The following is a 17,321-nucleotide window of genomic DNA, read 5'->3' as shown; positions in this document are numbered from 1 at the left end:
CCACACTCCACAGCCACCTCAGGCTGGTAGGGACTGGCCAGTAGACAATCTGCAGCACAGACTTAATTGCCAAATTTCTTCTTAAATTACTCCGAAAGGGTATTAAGCTTTGTAGCTCAAGAAGGAGAAAGCAGGCTGGATTCTGGTCTGAGCAAGCTGCACATGCAGGATTTATGCAGTGCATCCTGATGGAATAGAGGCACTACTGCCCAAAATGCCACTTGGAAGGCAGTGCCTGCTGCATGGGAATCCTTCAGGGGATAAAAGCAGCTCCAGGAGAGAAGCACAGCCCTTCCCCTCCCCATCATGTGATAAGGACTCCAAATCAATAATGCCTGGCTACAGCGAGTCACTTTCTGACCTGTGATGCAGCAGAGCTCCCATTACACGGACAGCTGGGCTGACACTCCCCCCTAAGCAAGAAGACATAAAGGATTTCCTGAAAGTCACTACACAACCTTCCTACAAGGTGTGTAACTTTGCTACCCCTTCTTAATAGCTTTAGCACGGCATAACCTTCTCTGACTTTGTCCAGGCCTGCAGACACCACTAAGCCACACCTCCATCTGTGTTTAGAAATATGTGGGAGAAGGGGAGGCTGCACCTCTGCTACACAATAAATATCTTCTGAACATAACCTGGTATCCTGCTATATTCCAGTAAAAATTACCTGAGCTATAGCAAGAAATCAAATAACAGCACAAAGAAAAAAAATTATGTAGAGGTATGTAGCATTCCATAAATTCATACTCATTATTCTGCCAAGTGTTAAGAGCTGGGTACAAAATGGACCCAAACCTAAGCCTCAGATAAGCCAGCACAGGTATTGAGCCTATTTAAAGAAGTATCTTACCAAAAAAGGCAACTACTACAGAGAGAAAATTAATGTAATATGCTGATCACTGAATAATTAAAATATTTAGTCGCATATACAGTAAAACATCTTTAAACTGAACAAGATGAATTTAAATAACAAAACTCATAAATAAAATAAAGGCCAAGAGGTGAGCAGCATATAAAGGATAAAGCTCTCTCAAGAAGCAAAGGTTGCACTGCACCTGTAGGTGGAAGTCTGAGTATATAAACAAGTTCGCTGCCAGAAAAACCTGTTCATGGAGGAACAATCTCCTTTTAGTATCGTACCAGGTATATACGATTGCAATAAAACAAACAAAGCAAATGGAACTGTGCTGCCCTTGGGCAGACTCAAACCCACCCTTATTTCTATACCCCCAGCCGGGTTCATGTGCCCTGAAGTCACTTAGAGCCATCACAAGTCTGGTGTCCCTGCAGCTTCTCATCTGTGTCCACTTGCTTTAATTATGCTTTTGCTTACAACAGCTCCTGCTTCTAAAGCAGCAAGTTTATGTCCTTATAAAGCAGATGAGCATTGACAAAAAGCCCATAAAATGCCCAGGGCCTCTCTGTCCCTCATTGCTTGCACTCCCACTTCCTCCTGGAGCTCAGCCTTTGTGCTCTGTGCTTGGCAACCCCACAGCAGAACATCTGTAGCTGTGCCCAGTAGGTAGTGCAGAAATGATCCTGCAGGGAGAGCATTTCAGCTGTGCAGGCAGTGGGCAGAGACACGAGCTCCTGTGGGACCCAGGACAGGGAGTGATGGATGCTCGGGCACTGTGGATTGAGGCACAGAGGCCGAGGCAGGGCAGCCCATCCCTCTGCCTGCAGGCCAAACTGACACTGCAGCCAGATCCAGCCCTTCCCTGTCTCTGTCACACGTGGGAAGGGCAGCATCTATTCGTGTGTGTGCACTGTACACGTGGGAAGGGCAGCATCTGTTCATGTGTGTGCACTGTGCATGTGGGAAGGGCAGCATCTATTCGTGTGTGTGCACTGTACACGTGGGAAGGGCAGCATCTATTCGTGTGTGTGCACTGTACACGTGGGAAGGGCAGCATCTGTTCATGTGTGTGCACTGTGCATGTGGGAAGGGCAGCATCTATTCGTGTGTGTGCACTGTGCATGTGGGAAGGGCAGCATCTATTCATGTGTGTGCACTGTACACGTGGGAAGGGCAGCATCTGTTCGTGTGTGTGCACTGCACACGTGGGAAGGGCAGCATCTATTCATGTGTGTGCACTGCACACGTGGGAAGGGCAGCATCTGTTCGTGTGTGTGCACTGCACACGTGGGAAGGGCAGCATCTATTCGAGTGTGTGCACTGTGCATGTGGGAAGGGCAGCATCTATTCGTGTGTGTGCAGTGCACACATGGGAAGGGCAGCATCTGTTCGTGTGTGTGCACTGTGCATGTGGGAAGGGCAGCATCTAGTCATGTGTGTGCACTGTGCATGTGGGAAGGGCAGCATCTATTCGTGTGTGTGCACTGTGCATGTGGGGAAGGGCAGCATCTAGTCGTGTGTGTGCACTGTGCATGTGGGAAGGGCAGCATCTAGTCATGTGTGTGCACTGGCCTGGCCTTGCATTGCTGCAGACAAGCCCACAAGCAAGGCAGGCTGACCAAAGCCACCTCAACAGGGGACGGGCAGCAGCTCCTGGCTCCCACTCAGCTCACCCGCACAAGGGCACACTGCCCTTCCTTCATTCAATTACTCCACACTAGACACGCTCCAGCTTTCCAGCACAAATTGGATTTTCACCATCAGGAATGGCTGCCCCTTGTCTCCACAGGGCAGTGTCACAAATACTGAGCATCCAGAGCAGAGGATGCTCCATTACAGCATTTCTGACACACCACACAAACTGGAGCAGTTACTGCTCTTCATTAGTCAGGATGCAATCATAGTGAAGGCAGGGGTTTCTCTTGACTAAGTATTAAGCCACATTTTTGTTTGGATCACACCAATACCAATGGCTAAAGATTATCCCGGACTGAAAGTGACGCCTTGCGTTTTAGCTTTCGTATTATCAGATTCATATGAAGATGTTTAGCACATCTTCATTTTGCATCAATATATGTAGCCCAAATCAAGAATAGAGCTTGCATATTAATGTAGGCACAGGGAGCAGGAAAAAAAATGAAGGAAGAAAAAAAAGGGACCAAAAGGGAAAGCAGCAAGAAACTTCCCCAAATCCTAACTAAATGTAACTCTAAGGCACACAAGGTGGTACTTACTTAGGCAGCAGAATTAATGAAAATAGAAATAAAAGTTGCTTAAAAGAACATCTGTAGACCTAAAATTTATGTCCACATTCAAGGCATCAAGAAAAGGTATCACAAATGACAGCCAACATTTTACTGTATTTCTCCAAGTGTTCCTAATTACAGTGCATCACTGAGAGCAGAGCACACTGCTAGCAAAGAATTAACAGAGCACATCCAAAATCACCAGCAGGGCAGCAATTGCTGGGCTTTCCTGGTATTCCCAGCACTCAAAAAGGGATAAAGAGCCTGCAGACTCTACAGCCAACTCCCTGTCCACACCTTTTTTACCCCTGAAATAATTACAAATTATTCTACTTGCTGTAGGCTGTAACTGTAGGAGCAGGGAATTTGCCTGGAAACAGCACCAGCAGGACAACACAAAATCCATGGCTAAACAAAAGATGTTGTGAGCATAAGCTCCCAAAATTTAACAGGAACCCTGAATGAAAAACACAAATCACACAGCACAATCATCAAGTAAGTAAGTCACTGTTACCCAACACGATTCAGAAAATGTCAGAAAATGTCTCCAATTTACATTTACAATTAGAGCAACTTTTTCTCTGCTTTTATATTAGAGGTGGGATTTTAAACTGTAAATAAATATTTGTATTATATGTGTGATTTGGAAAATGTCACCTTTCTCCTGATCACAGAGTACCCAGAAACAGATGCCACACTTCCCAATTTTTTTTTGTGGTTGGCAGTTTTATTTTTTGGTTGTCTCTAGCAGTATTTGTGATGACTATTCATGAGGATCTCAGTGCAAGTAGCCACTCCTGTAACTACAGGTTCTGCAGGCAAAACTTTACAAGGGATCTGAGCAGCTGAGGAACCATAATTCAGTAATTTAAAATAATTTACTGGTACCAAAAGTGTCTAACTGCTTAAGTGAAATACAATGAAGCCAGAGCATTTTTTTCAATGAATAATTTTATTTTGCTCCCAAAACCTCATTCTCAACACCCAGGGCTAAAACCCCACAGAGGGCAGGCTGAGGGGAGCTGCTTCCAGCATCTGCTGCCACATCCTATTTGGTCCTCATAAACTGAAATGCAGTACTGAATGACTAATTCCACATAAAAGCTTTTCTCTTTTGCACATTTCTCCCTTGGTGGTTCAAAAACTTGAAAAAAGAAAAGGAGTAATATAATCACTCAAAGTCTGAGGAAAAAGGAGGCAGCAACAGAGCTGATAAAAAGAAACCCCAACCACTGAAGTATTACATTAAAAAAAAGTTAAAATGAAAATGTCCTAACACCATCAAAACCTTTCAACCTTTTCACTTCAAAGAAAAATTGAAAAACTAATGAAGTGATTCTAAATTTATATTTTCATGAAATAGCATTTCTAGTGGAAAAGCACTCTGTCGGGAAATGTTGACCCAGCTGTAAGAACTTCATCTACAGACTGCTCAGAAGAAAAATTATGCTGTTTTGTATTGCTCACATTCCAAAATAAGTGACATTTTACATGTTAACTTTGGACATATTTATTTTTCTATAAGATGAAATACAGCAAGTTCCCTACTGAATTTTGAGTTACATTATCCTGTAAGTTAGTCACTGGTTTAGGACTGAGAAATCTGCAATCACCAAATTGCTCAAGCCCAGCAATGTGGATGGAGCCATTTTTATTTATTCCAGAGGAAATATTTTTTGATTATATCAACACAGCTGTGGCCCTTTACATTCCTGTTACATCCCCACAGCATTTCAGAGTATTAACCGTATTTTTTAATTGTTTTAAGCTCCTGGATACTTTTGAAAGGAATATTCATCCTCAGGAAAACGGCTTGCAAGCAAGGTCATAATAGACAACACTCTTCAAAGAAGGAGCCTGGAAAATTTAGGCAAGTACTGCTCGTGAAACAAAGAGAGAAGCAGAAAAATCCACTTAAAAATTTACTTCAAATAAATCCCCCTTGGCTTTTAAGGGCACCAGGATTTAGTCTGATAACGGCCTGCAAAATTTGTCTGGGCAGAGGGCATGAAATAACACATCAAATGAGAGGCAGTGGTACTGGCAAGGAAAGGAGGAGCAGCAGTGAGCAGCACTTGTGAGAAACAAGGTGCCCATCACTACAGGGACAGCATTCCTGGGTGGGAGCACGCTGCAAATTCCCCTTTTGCACCCCCAGCCCAGAGCAGCCCCCAGGCAGCCCCTCGGGACAGCAGGTCCCAGCTGCTCAGCCCGTGCTGTCCCCCGGGAGCCTCTCTCTGCTCTCTCTGCCTGATCTCTGCTCTTTATCTCTGCTGATAAGCTTTAGGTCAGGTATTGGGGTCTGGGGAGCAGTGGAGCTGCAAAGACCATGACTTCTCTCTAAGCTCTGTGAAGGAGCCCATCCAGCAGCTGCTCTGTGCTGTGAAGGGAGGCGGGACACCCCTGTGGCCAAGCACAAAGAATCCCAAATCTGAAATCCCCAATCTGTCACAAACCAGTGACCTCCCTCTGCAGAGCAGCCCAGGTGGGGCTTCCCTGAGACCTTGGGCAGGACACACACTCTGAGCAATCAATTCATACAGAGAGAAGGTCAGCTTTCTTTAAGTGTGTAACCACATAAAGCATTTGTGTTCAACATACAAAATTCAGTACAACAAACTCACTATTTAGTATCAGTTCCTGTGTTAATTAGAAATACAAGAAGCAGCCTAGATCAGTATTACAAATTGCTTTGCTTAACCCAAAGCACCTTTGATAGACACTAATAACCAACCCCTTCCAACATTCAAAATCACAGCAAGAATCAGCCAAGTCCAGCTGCTGGCTCTTGCTGGGCTTACACTGTTGGCCACCAACGAACTCAATTAACCTGGCAGTAACTGGGGACAATTCACACACAGCTCTGTCCCCTCCTGCTGCACAGGTGGGAGCTGCAGCCACTGCAGGCGAGGGTGAGGGCTCTCAGTGACTGCAACCCCTGGCTGAAATGCTGAAATGCAGAAATCACCCCCCTGAAACAGCCAGAACCAAACTCTTCAGAAATCGGGACAGGTGACCCAAGTTCATCCCTCGTGTACATTCCAAAACGCAGACAGAGAAGAATTAACCGCTCACACAACCAAAATTTTGAGAAAGTGGAAGTAACAAATCAGATGCTGTTTGGTATTGAGAAGTGAAGATAGAATTTCTTAGCATATTTATACTTATTTGAATCATGTTACCACTTAGTATTTCAATACTTAAAATGAAAACAAAACATGGTTACTAACCTGTGGGAAGAGAGAGTAAGTTGCATTGTCAATTGTGACAGAATATAAAAACTCCCCGTCAAACCAGAGGTTCTTTCCCATGGGGGAATTCATCTTTGTCATAGCAAAGAGCTGCCCAGGGTCACAGCATTCTTCCAGCAGCTTCCTGGAGAAGGGAACAAAAGAGTACAGGCCATTAATTGGAGCCCTGTCACACCTTTGTCAACCACCACCCCTCACACCCCCATTCCTGCTGCCCTCAGGTGCTCCCAAGCCACACTTCCCAGCCAGCACATGAACCATGGCACTCCTTTTTGCTTACAGAAAAGCCAGAAAACCTGCTTTTATTGCACAAAATATTAGAAACAGGGAAAAAAAAATCTAAATTTTCATTCAGACTGACACAGAAACAAAACCAAGATTCAGCAAAAGAAACTCCATCCTATACAGCCTGTTTTCATGAGTAAAAACTGGTCTCCAACACATACAGAAATCAGAAAAGCTCCTTTGGAAACCCCATCCAAGGTGCCTAAACATTCAGTACCAAAGGTTATTTATGAGGAGCAGTTCTCCTAAAGGCCCAGAGCTGCACAGTCAGGTGAGGCAGCGCTGGCCCCTCTCTGGCTGTCCTTGTGCTGCCTTCCCATATATTCAAAAGGTAAACCCAAAGAGACTGGAACCATTTCCAGTGGCTGCACAGGAGCTGGAAGCAGAAAAACCTCAATTATTAGTGACTACTAAAATGCTTGATATAGCTCTTCTCTTCAAAAGAGATTTTATTCAAAACCATAAAGTCATCCACAAAAATTTAAATTTAAAAAAATGCTTAAAGTTTTCACGATACTTTCCACCTCTAAAAATTGGTATTTGAAAAAACAGGTTATTTTTCCCCTGTCAGAAACTGATTTTGCCATAAGTTCATAATTCTCTGCAAATGTGTGAGTATTATTTTTCAGGCACACTTCAAATGAAGTAACAAGAAGTCCCCAGCAACAACATCTCTCAAAGTGAGAGAGTCCACAAGGCTGGAGACCCTCAGGACAAGAGGACAAGCTGCTGCACGTTCCCAAAAGGCTGGGACGGGTGAGCACCTGGCAGGTGTGGGGCTCTGGAGCTGGCTCTGTCCCTGTGTGAGCAGGACCCAGCTCTGGGCCAGCAATTCCCACTCCAAACACCAACGGCTTCATGCACACCCGCCAAGGAAAGGCTTCCCATCGCCCTCCTGCTGATTCCAAACAAAGCCTTCAGCACAGGACTGTGAAAAACAAATTACAGCCAATCTGAAACCTCTCACTTTGCAAGACACGATAAAACAGGCATGCAATACTGTTCTAAACACAAGATTTGACAGTGGAGATTTTTCTGGCTGTCCAAAAACCAGTTTGCAGATTTTGGAAAATGATTTCTCTCTCTCAAATGGAAAGAAAATAATTCTGCAGATTTTTCTATCCCCACAGCAACTCTTTGAAAAACCTAAGTTAATCCAAGATCAGCTGGAGCCATTTGTTACAAAGCTGTATAACACGACTAAAATTTTCCAGTGAAATTCTGCAACTCACACCTCCTCTGAAAGTCTGGACTGAGCAAAAAGCACAAAGAAACCCCCCAAAAACTTAGTGGAAAATTATCTAGGGAGTGTTTTGTACTAACGAATCTTTTCTTAGGCAGGGCAGACGGAAGAGCTAAGGAACAGCTCCTTGTACAAGTTCCACCCTATTTATTAGGTGAGATACACATCCCTCCTCCTTCCCATCCCTAAAACGCCTCCTTCCAGTTCCCATTGAATGCCTCATTAATTAATCTAGTATGAAAAGCAGTAGGGGTCTCCTGGAGGGGCCACAAACAGGCAGCCACTCCTGCAAGAATGAAGCCCTGTGCATGAGCACAACAATCTTGAGCACTCGTGTGTGCTCTCTGTCAGAAAAGAATAATTTATCCAAAGTCTTTTTCTGATCCAAATCCCAAAGTTACAAAGCAAGAAAAGCTTCATAGGAAAATTGAAAAGCACAACAGATTCAAATCCCAACCTATAGCAGGATACTGTGCAGGATCAGGGAGACTGAGCTGCTTGCTGAGCTTGAACATACGGCATAAACGTTATTGCAGAATGTGCAGGACTGCAGCAGCTTTCAGTCAGCAGCCTCAGCTCACTGCAAGCATTCCCGCACTCACAGGACATAAACAAAATAAACAATCTGCTTTTGGTTCAAAGTTCTCACCAGTTCAGAGAAGACCTCTATGTGAGAGGAATTAATATTGGGATTAGAAAGGCACTGAGGGCCCCCAGACCCAAGAGCAGTTAGGGGACAAATCCCTGCTCGTGAGAGGAGAAATGTTCCTTGGAGAATCCCACTACAAGCCCCTCAGAGTTCCACTGTAATTGGGCACCAGGAGGTCATTAAGCAAAAGGCAGCCTCAGCTCTGAGGTCTGAATTCCTTCACAAAACTTTCATAAAACTCCCAAACTGCTGATTCTCTGCCTTAAACTAACAAACTTTGCAGTCTGATCTCAGCCTGCAGACAGTTAATGCCCAATGGCACCCTGGTGTGACTCAAGCCCCAGTCGACAATGACACAGGAGCTATTTTGAACATCCCAAGCGCAGCGAATATAGCAGCTGAAAGAAAGAATGGACAGTTCCGTGCCAGGGGCTGTCAGCCAGGGGGTCACAGCTCCTTATCTGTCTCTCCCCAGCCGGGCACCGTTTCTGCAGCTGCCCTGGGATGCTGTCCTGCACGGAGCATGGGAGCACCCCCAGCCCCGTGCGAGGCAGGGGGAGCAAAGCTCCTCCTCTCAGCTTTTCCCTTTCACAGCCATGCACAGGAGCTGTGCTGCATTCATGTGAAAGAGCGGAGCGATGGGGAGCCAGCAGCAGCAGCAAGGCACCTGCACACAGATCCCAGAGGTGGAGTCACCACACCTGGAAGTGTTCAGAAAACAAGGATGGTCCAGAGCACATGGATGGGGAGAGGACAGCAGAGACTACAGCTTGATGCTGCTCCTGCGTGTCCCAGCAAACGCCAGCAGTGCCCTCACTGAACAAGGGCACTGATTCAACCTCTGCACAAAAATGTTAACGTGAGATTTAATATTTCATTACAGTATGGCTTTAATGGAGCGTTAAAATAATGACTGAGGCTCACATCCAAGGCTGAGATAAAAATAATCTGTGAAGTGAACTGCCTTAGTCAGCCTCTGCTCAGCTGCCTGGAGTTAGGTGGCATCATGCTAGAACAGAGCAGGATGTGGCAGCACAGCCTGACACAAACCTTCCCTTCTCGTGGCAGCTCCCATCCGCCTCAACCTCCTTTGCTCTGCTTTGGGATCAAACGAAAGCCCAGGGAAAAGAAATACCTGGTTTTGGAGTTTTGGCTGGTGCCAAGACAGAGCCATCAGACCCTCCCTCCCAAGCAGGGTTCTGTGGAGCTGCTGGAGTCCAGAGCACACTGATCACTCGGGCTCACTGGGGAGGAGTTGCACAGATCCCTTTCAGGGCAATTTATTATTGCCTCCACCTCCATGCCCCAGCAGAGGCAGGGACACCACCAAGGCCCCTGCATCCCCTGTGGGAACACTGCAGGGACTAAAGAAACAGTGCCTCTGAAACACATCAGCTTCACCACCTCTAACAGCCTCAAAATCTAATCCTGGAATTCTCCTCATTATCTCCTTGCTGTAATGTTTCCACGAGGATAACACATTCCCGTGTTTTTGCAACAAGTGGCAAGGGGAAAAACCAAAATCACTGCTTAATAATGTATTGTCTTTACAAACCCTGATCAGAGTCTGATTTTTTTGGCACTTCACATCTTGGCTAATTTTTACATATATTTTCCTCCCTCCTTTAAGAGATCCTTATAGGAGGCTGCTCAAATTTCAACCTCCCCTCTGATGAGCAAAAGGGTTGGAGTTTCCTGAATGTCTTGCTATGAACAAAGCTTTTTTCTCTTGCCATAATTCCTGTGGCCATTCTCTCTTTTTCAAGAGCCACCCCTAAATATATCATTCTAAATACAGCCTGGAAATATTATTTCTAGGGCAGCTACCCCCTGCTAACTCCAGGCACAAACCGACCTCTCATTACTCCCACAGCCCACTCCATCCCAGCACAGACCAAAATCTGGGCTCACATCCCATCTCCCAGAGCAGGCAGCAGCCAATGCCTGCAGCTCTGAGAGAGCCCTCTCAAACACCACATAATGACCATTTTTCTGCCCATTTTTTGCTCCAAGCTGGCAGCCTGGGAATTTTATGGCACTCCAGAATTCTACAAAGCCATCCAATAACAGTAAAATCACTGGTTCTAGTACAGTCAGTGGGCTTGGAGCTGCAGCTGACATTTGGTTTCTGAATATTCTGTGCAAACATTGCTGGGTTTGGTCACACACACTGAATTTCTCTTTCCTAGAATTCTCTTTTCCTAAAAAGCTCAACCTAATCCTTGCAACTGGGGATTAGCATGAAGAATTCAGTGGGACTTTAAGGTTCTCATGGTGTTTAAAGCACCTTACTACCTCAGCATACCACCTCACTCAAGATGAAATTGAAAATTATCCTCAGCACAACTGTTTGGGAACATGATCTCAAAACCTCCCCCTAAGAAAGATCAGCTGGAAAGTACCAAATGGATGAGAGAATGGCCAGTGCAAGAGCTCTGGATACCCACAAAAGCACACCCAAGTGGGATTTTGGGACAGCAGGCAGAGTTGGAGCTCTAGCTGAGACTCAGAGCTTGGCCAAATCCAACACCTAAATCAGGAATACATTGCTGTGCAGAGGTTCATTTCTGAAAGTACCCAGTTACCAATGCAACAAAAAAGAAATATGAGAAGAGTGGAGAGCACAGAGCAGAACAGAGATAATCTGCTTTACTCCCCTGCCAAGGGCTCTGCAATATGGGAAGATTTTATGAAGAATGAAGTCATGACCATATTCCTCCTCACATTTATTATTATATTGTTCCTTGGTGTGAAGCCTTCAGCCTATTCCAATGCCTCCTGCAGCAATTCCTGGAGTGTGGACTTTACAAGGACCATGCAATATTTCCCCAGCTTCCTCAAGAGAGGAAAGTTGTCAGGACAACAGAAAGGCTGCAGGCAGTAAATCACGCCTGGCACTGCAACCTGCATGAAGGCAACAGGCTGCACTGCAGAGACCACAGAGTAAGGGCAATTAATGGAAAACATCTTCATTAGCTCAGCAACAGAGCTGCTGTGACTTTTTAAAGTAAGAAATTAAACTACAAATTCATGATAATTTGCTACAAATTGTGATAATAGTTGGGGAGGAAACTATGAAATCAAGAACTTGCACATTTTCTCCATCATCAGTATCTTTTTAGAATTTTTCCAGGCTTTTTTGAGGTGTCCAAAAGGGAAACAAAGTATTTTACTTAACATGAGAATATAGTTTTCACTACCTACTTTGGTTTATCCAGAGAATATTTGGGTTTTCATTATCTATTTTAAAATCACTGATCTGTGGTGCCACCCACACAGTATAGTTCACAGTTCTGCTTCCCAGACTGCAAAAGAAATAGAAAACTGCATTTCCATGCTGTGGGATGATATGGTTACCCTATCCTTGCTGCCTTGGCCTTGAGCAAACAAACCCGTCTTCCTTCTCCCTTGTCATAACAATGTAATTAGACTGATGCTGAGAAAATAAAAGCTCTAGACACTGATTTCAAATGTCCCATCCTGCTCGAGTATATATAATTTGTATATAATTTGCTGGTGCCAAAATTAAAGCATTAAGGATGTTGCTTTTTGCTTATAGTTTAGCCTTAAAGAGTTCTGCAATAACCTTTTGAAGTATAATTTTAGAATGTCGCTTGTATCCTTGAAACTATAGCTTTGGAATATATATAAAGATATAAAGGAAATATGCTTATCTCACATCTCAATAAAGCAGAGAAAAACAGCTTGAGAAAGGAAGATGAACATCAGCTCAAGGATTAATAGTTTTGACCAAGGGAAGCTGGACATCCCTGTTATGAGATTTATAGTCTCTGCAATTAAAAGGTGGACACACATCTGGGGAGTTGGACCCCACCAGATGGGATTCATCTTTCTTCTTTTGGAAACAGGACCACCACCACCTGGGGATACTCCTTTGAGATATATTCTGAGAAAAACTAAATCACAATAGTGCACAGAATTGCGACATAAAAATTGGGAATAGAAACTGCTGATGAGTAAAAATTGGGAATAGAAATTGCTGAGAAAGCTTATGAGTACCCCTATAAATACCTGTAACCCTCAACTATCAGTGCGCAGCTGGAGGGAAAACTTCCCCCACTGGACCCAGAGCTGTATTGCTCATACTTTATCTTATTAATTAATAAACTGATTGTTACTTGAATTTTGGCCCAGTCAAGCTTCTCATTTATGACACCTCTGATGGCCACAAAGGTCACCCTTAGGGTGGGCTCCATCTCAGCCTGACCTCCCCGATGGCCACAAAGGCAGGAGTGCCCCAGGTACACACACGCACACCCGTGTGCCATACACACACGCACGTCTGCCAGCTGCATGCTCTATTCCAGCTGCTGCAGATGCTGGGCAGTCAGAGGGGAGCTCTGAGGAGGGGCTGCAGCCCCCAGGGAGCATCCTGCCTGCCAGCAGCCCCAGCTGATGGGTGCTGCCCACACATCCCTCACCAGATGCGCTGCAGCAGCTGCACTGACAGGAGACTCTGTCACAGAGCATTCAGAGGGAGGAGATTAATTGCTACACACGCTAGCCTTTTTTTTTAATCTTATAAAGCTGGCAGGAGGAGAGCAGATTTCACAGATACGGGGTGAAATTAATGACCAGCTGTCTCACAAAGCAGCAGAACCATCAATGGAGACACAAAGTTACACTGCATGAGGTGCTGCTGCAGGAGGCAAAAATCAGCTGTTCTCACCCACTCCCCCCTTCCTTCCAAGGAAACCACGGCTTGCTTTGTGCCACCTCGAGCACACAGAAAGAAATATCTGGCCTCAACAAGGGCACAGGGTGGCTGTTTTCTTTCAGGAGAAGGAGATTCACTAAAAATTAATTGAGCAGCTCTAATCTTACATTTGAGCTTGCACTGAAGTGCTGATGGGTCCCCCCTGGATCCAAGCAGTCAATTATCACACCACAGCGACTTCCCCACCTGCTTCTGCAAGCCAGATGAGAGCCCTGTGAGCAATACTCCTTGCAAAAGGGCCCCTGTGCTCCAAGCCAAAACACTCCATCGAGTGCTCTTCACTAACTTCATCAGTTCAGTCATGCCCCTTGATAAAGAAGGGGAACAAGGCAGAAAGGAAACAAAAAGTTCCTTCATTAGACAGATTTCCTAAAAGCTGAGGCAACAGAAATGAAGAGCAAAGGAAACTCTTACACTTGTCACTCCGAGTGGTTTTTGATGCAAATCTGTGTGCGACCCAGCAGCCACTGTCACACGTGTGCCAGAGACAAGAATATGCAAAAATACCTCAGGAAAAGGCATGAGAAACCAATATATCTTCAAAGGCATATGGAGGTGCACATCTGGAGAACAGTTTTAACGCATCAAAGATGGATGAATAAATCTGAAGGAGCAGACTGAAGGAAGCCCAGATCTGAAGGGAAACTTGTTCCTCTCATTTCTCAGACACTGCTTCCCGCATCCCATAACTCTCAATTGTTAGAGTGGAATGAGTTTTGCCTGGCTGGAAGCATCCATCTGATGCCTAGCAGCCAGCAGGATGAGAAAATCAGCCAAACAAAATAGGAAACCTTGGGCTTGACCTCTCTCTTTTATCCAGTTTCTCATTAAACTGGAAGGAACTCACTACCCTTAAGACTTCCATAATTCTGTTTCATTTGGATGAAATCTGCCAGTGAGAGAAATGCCTTAAAGTGTGTGGGTTATGATTTGAGATTTCAGTCATATCATATTTCCTACTGACTGAAAAGGCAAAAATAATCCATAAATGCCAAATAATGCCTTGCTTCAGCCTCGTTGAGGTGGACAGTGCCAGAACAGAGTGCTCTTTGTTGCTCCTGTACGCCCAGAATTACACACCAGTTAAGCTGTAATGGTCTGGTTCTGGGTGAGAGCCAGGATTTAATGCACCACCAAGCACTGACACTGGTCTCCACTCACAGCCCTGGTGCTGCCCCCTCCAGCATCAGCTCTGCCAGCAGCTGAGCCCAGCTGGCCTGGGACCCAGAGATGTTTGTGAGCTGAGCTCAGGGCTCCTCTGAGCGCTGGCAGATGGCTCCTAACAGATAAACAAGGGCCGTAAAATCATCAGATAAAAACAGAGCTCTTCATCTCAAACACCCCTTGAACTTGCAGCTCCTCTGTTTGCAGCTACAAGATAAACTTTTGAAATTTTGCTAATCTGTTTTAAACCTTGCCTGAGCACTGGGTGCTAAAGTCACAAATGCAAACACTTTGCTAAAGGCACTGAGTAGATTAAAATAAAGGAAAGACAGATCTAAAGCAGAACCTCTTTTTATCAGAAACTCCAATTCCAGATCCTGTTAAGTCTCTTTTGGTGAAGCCACAGAAAGTTCCATGGCAGTGATCTTGCATTCATGTTGAACTCCATCATAGTTGGACTCTTTTGCCTCTTTACAGAGCTACTGAGAGGAGGTGGGATCTCCCCAGCTCTGGGTAAATGAGTCTGTTCTTACAGGGAAGATCAGCTGTGATGCCTTCATAAATCCCCTCCAGATATCTGTCCCAACAACAAGAGGCCACACTCCCTGTTTGTCTTCACACCTTTGTCTCCTGTAGGTCGTGGAACCCAAAATTCGAGTTTATTGATGATCGTCAGGACTCTTACAATGAAACAAAAGCAGAAGCAATTCTGGGTCACAGAGTTTCTTGTTGCTCCTCTCCTACTCCCATTCCCAGGGGCTGAGTGGCAGCTGTGTGCTGCATTAATTGATTTGAGATGGTCACAGCTCCGTTCTGCACTCAGCAAAGTGATTTTTTTTCTTTCTGAACATATGTGAGTAACAAACACTGCCTCACTCCTGCTAGCCCCACATTAGAGAGGACAAATGCTGGTGCAGAAGTAGTCTCTTGCCATTTGGTCTAACAGTGCTGCCAGCTCACCAACAACTCTGTAAAATGCCTCCTGTGATTGCCCACAGCATCCCCAAGCCTCCTCTCTGTCCTAGGGCACAGAAACGCCAGCAGTCTCTGACGGGAGGTGGGGAAGGGTCCAGGAGACATTTCCCGAGTTCCCTCCCACGCCCCTCATTCCTGAGCCTCTCCACTCCTCCAGTGGCCCCAACCCGAGCCAAGCCCCTGTTCAGCCCCAGCTCATCCCTGCTCCCCAAACACCCCCTGGATTCCAGGGGTGCACAACACTGGGAATGCCCTGGCTTGGACTGCAGCAGCGGGGCTCTGGGCACTCCTGAGGCGTCCAAACATTGATCCAAATTTCTGTCACCTAACAAACACACGCTGGGGCTCATCATCTGAGCTATTCCAGACCCAAAGGGATGGCAGAACTTCCCCCAACCCTCAAGAAAGAATTTCCCAGTGCAAGCAAGGAGCATAAACCAGGCTTTACTACAAATATTCACATGGCGCTGAAAGCAGGGTTTCCAAAACTCGCCCTTCCAAAGCACCCAGATGTTCAGAGGCACCACTACAGCTTGTGAGGGCTCTGAAACAGGCCTTACATATCATATATTGTATAATCCAAACAGCTCCAGCCATCATCACGTGTTCACAGCTTTCAGCCCACTGCACGCTGCCATTATCATCCAGCAAATGACAATCGAGCTTCACAACACACCACAAAGTTTGGTGGTTTTGGGGTGGGGAGGTTTCCTATGCAGGCACAGGGCAGCAGCAGAAGAGGAAAACACAGAGGTGAGCACAAGGGAGGAAGCGTGTTTGAGTCTGTCCTAATCTGACCAGTTTGCTGTGAATAAATCAGAAATGCACAAACCCCATTACCCAGAGCAATCAAACAGCTTCCCAGGGGATAAACATGATTTATGTACTAAGTTCTTACAGGCCTGAAGTCCTGGCAGAAAACATAATGTATCCAACTTCCCCCTCTGCCCAATCTGATGGCCTTAACAAGCTCACACTCCATGTGAGATTAGAACTCCTAAAAGCCTGTCAAACTCCACCACAGAGATGAGTGCATGCTCTGGCTCCCACCCACCTTGCCACGATGTTCTGTTTTCCATCCAGCTCTCGCGCCCCCAGCTGCACCATCACACATCCCCTCATGCGCAGCACCAGGGCGGGTCTGGGAACCCTGGGCTTCCAAGGGCAGTGGAACAGCTCGCGGAAATGCTCCTGGCACAAACCAAGTCTGGAGTTCCACCTTCCCCTCCTCTTTGTGGAGACTTTAGGGACTTCTTTATTCTGAGAGAACACAGCCACAGGATGCATTAGAGTAAAGGTAGTAAACAGGAGCTGCCAAGCACACTACCACAAAGCAAAACACGCCACCTTGGAATGCCTGCAGGAGTTATATATATTGCAGCACTGTGAAATTCTAAATTAAAGCCAAGCCTGAAGAGTTTGACATATACAGCCACACATATCACAGGAAACTATTTTGGGAAGTACTGTCGGAATTCCTAAGTTTAATTAGCTGCCATGCTCAAGATTTCACAGACTACCCGTAATCCAAAGACATCTAAATATTAAAAATACTTTAACAGGGCTCTGAAAAGATCTGAGGGAGGAATTTCTAAACCAGCTCTTTCCAACAAGACACAAAACTCACACAGGCAGTCTCCCAGGCTAGTGCATCCACCCTGAGTTTGCTTTCACCCAGGAACCCACATCCACCATTCCCAGAGAAAGAGGCACAGTGCTGGGGACAAACCTCCTTTAAGAGACTCCAGAAAACCCCTGCATCACAAACACTGGGTCCACTGGGAGACTTGCATGTCTGTCCCTGACAGCTTCAGGAAGGGTAACTGTTGTTAACTCTTACATAGTGTGAGTTCTGTTATCATTATGGCGCACGGAGTCCATATCACCAGAGTTTCACACCTCCTCGATGTG

The 17,321-nt window shown here is 45.6% G+C and overlaps 1 protein-coding gene across 1 annotated transcript in view; it reads right to left on the bottom strand.

Moving 5' to 3' along the window:
* Nucleotides 1-17,321, bottom strand: part of ST8SIA1 (ST8 alpha-N-acetyl-neuraminide alpha-2,8-sialyltransferase 1) — a 95,684-nt gene that overhangs the window by 64,641 nt on the left and 13,722 nt on the right. The window contains exon 2 of the mRNA XM_058022099.1: nt 6,336-6,480. Within this exon, the coding sequence (XP_057878082.1) occupies nt 6,336-6,480 (145 nt within the window). The remainder of the gene's footprint in view (nt 1-6,335; nt 6,481-17,321) is intronic.

The sequence above is a fragment of the Melospiza georgiana genome, chromosome 4, assembly GCF_028018845.1.
Source record: "Melospiza georgiana isolate bMelGeo1 chromosome 4, bMelGeo1.pri, whole genome shotgun sequence".
Classification (NCBI taxonomy): Eukaryota; Metazoa; Chordata; class Aves; order Passeriformes; family Passerellidae; genus Melospiza; species Melospiza georgiana.
Note: the sequence above shows the minus strand (reverse complement) of the source record. Positions and strands in the feature narration are given on the sequence as shown.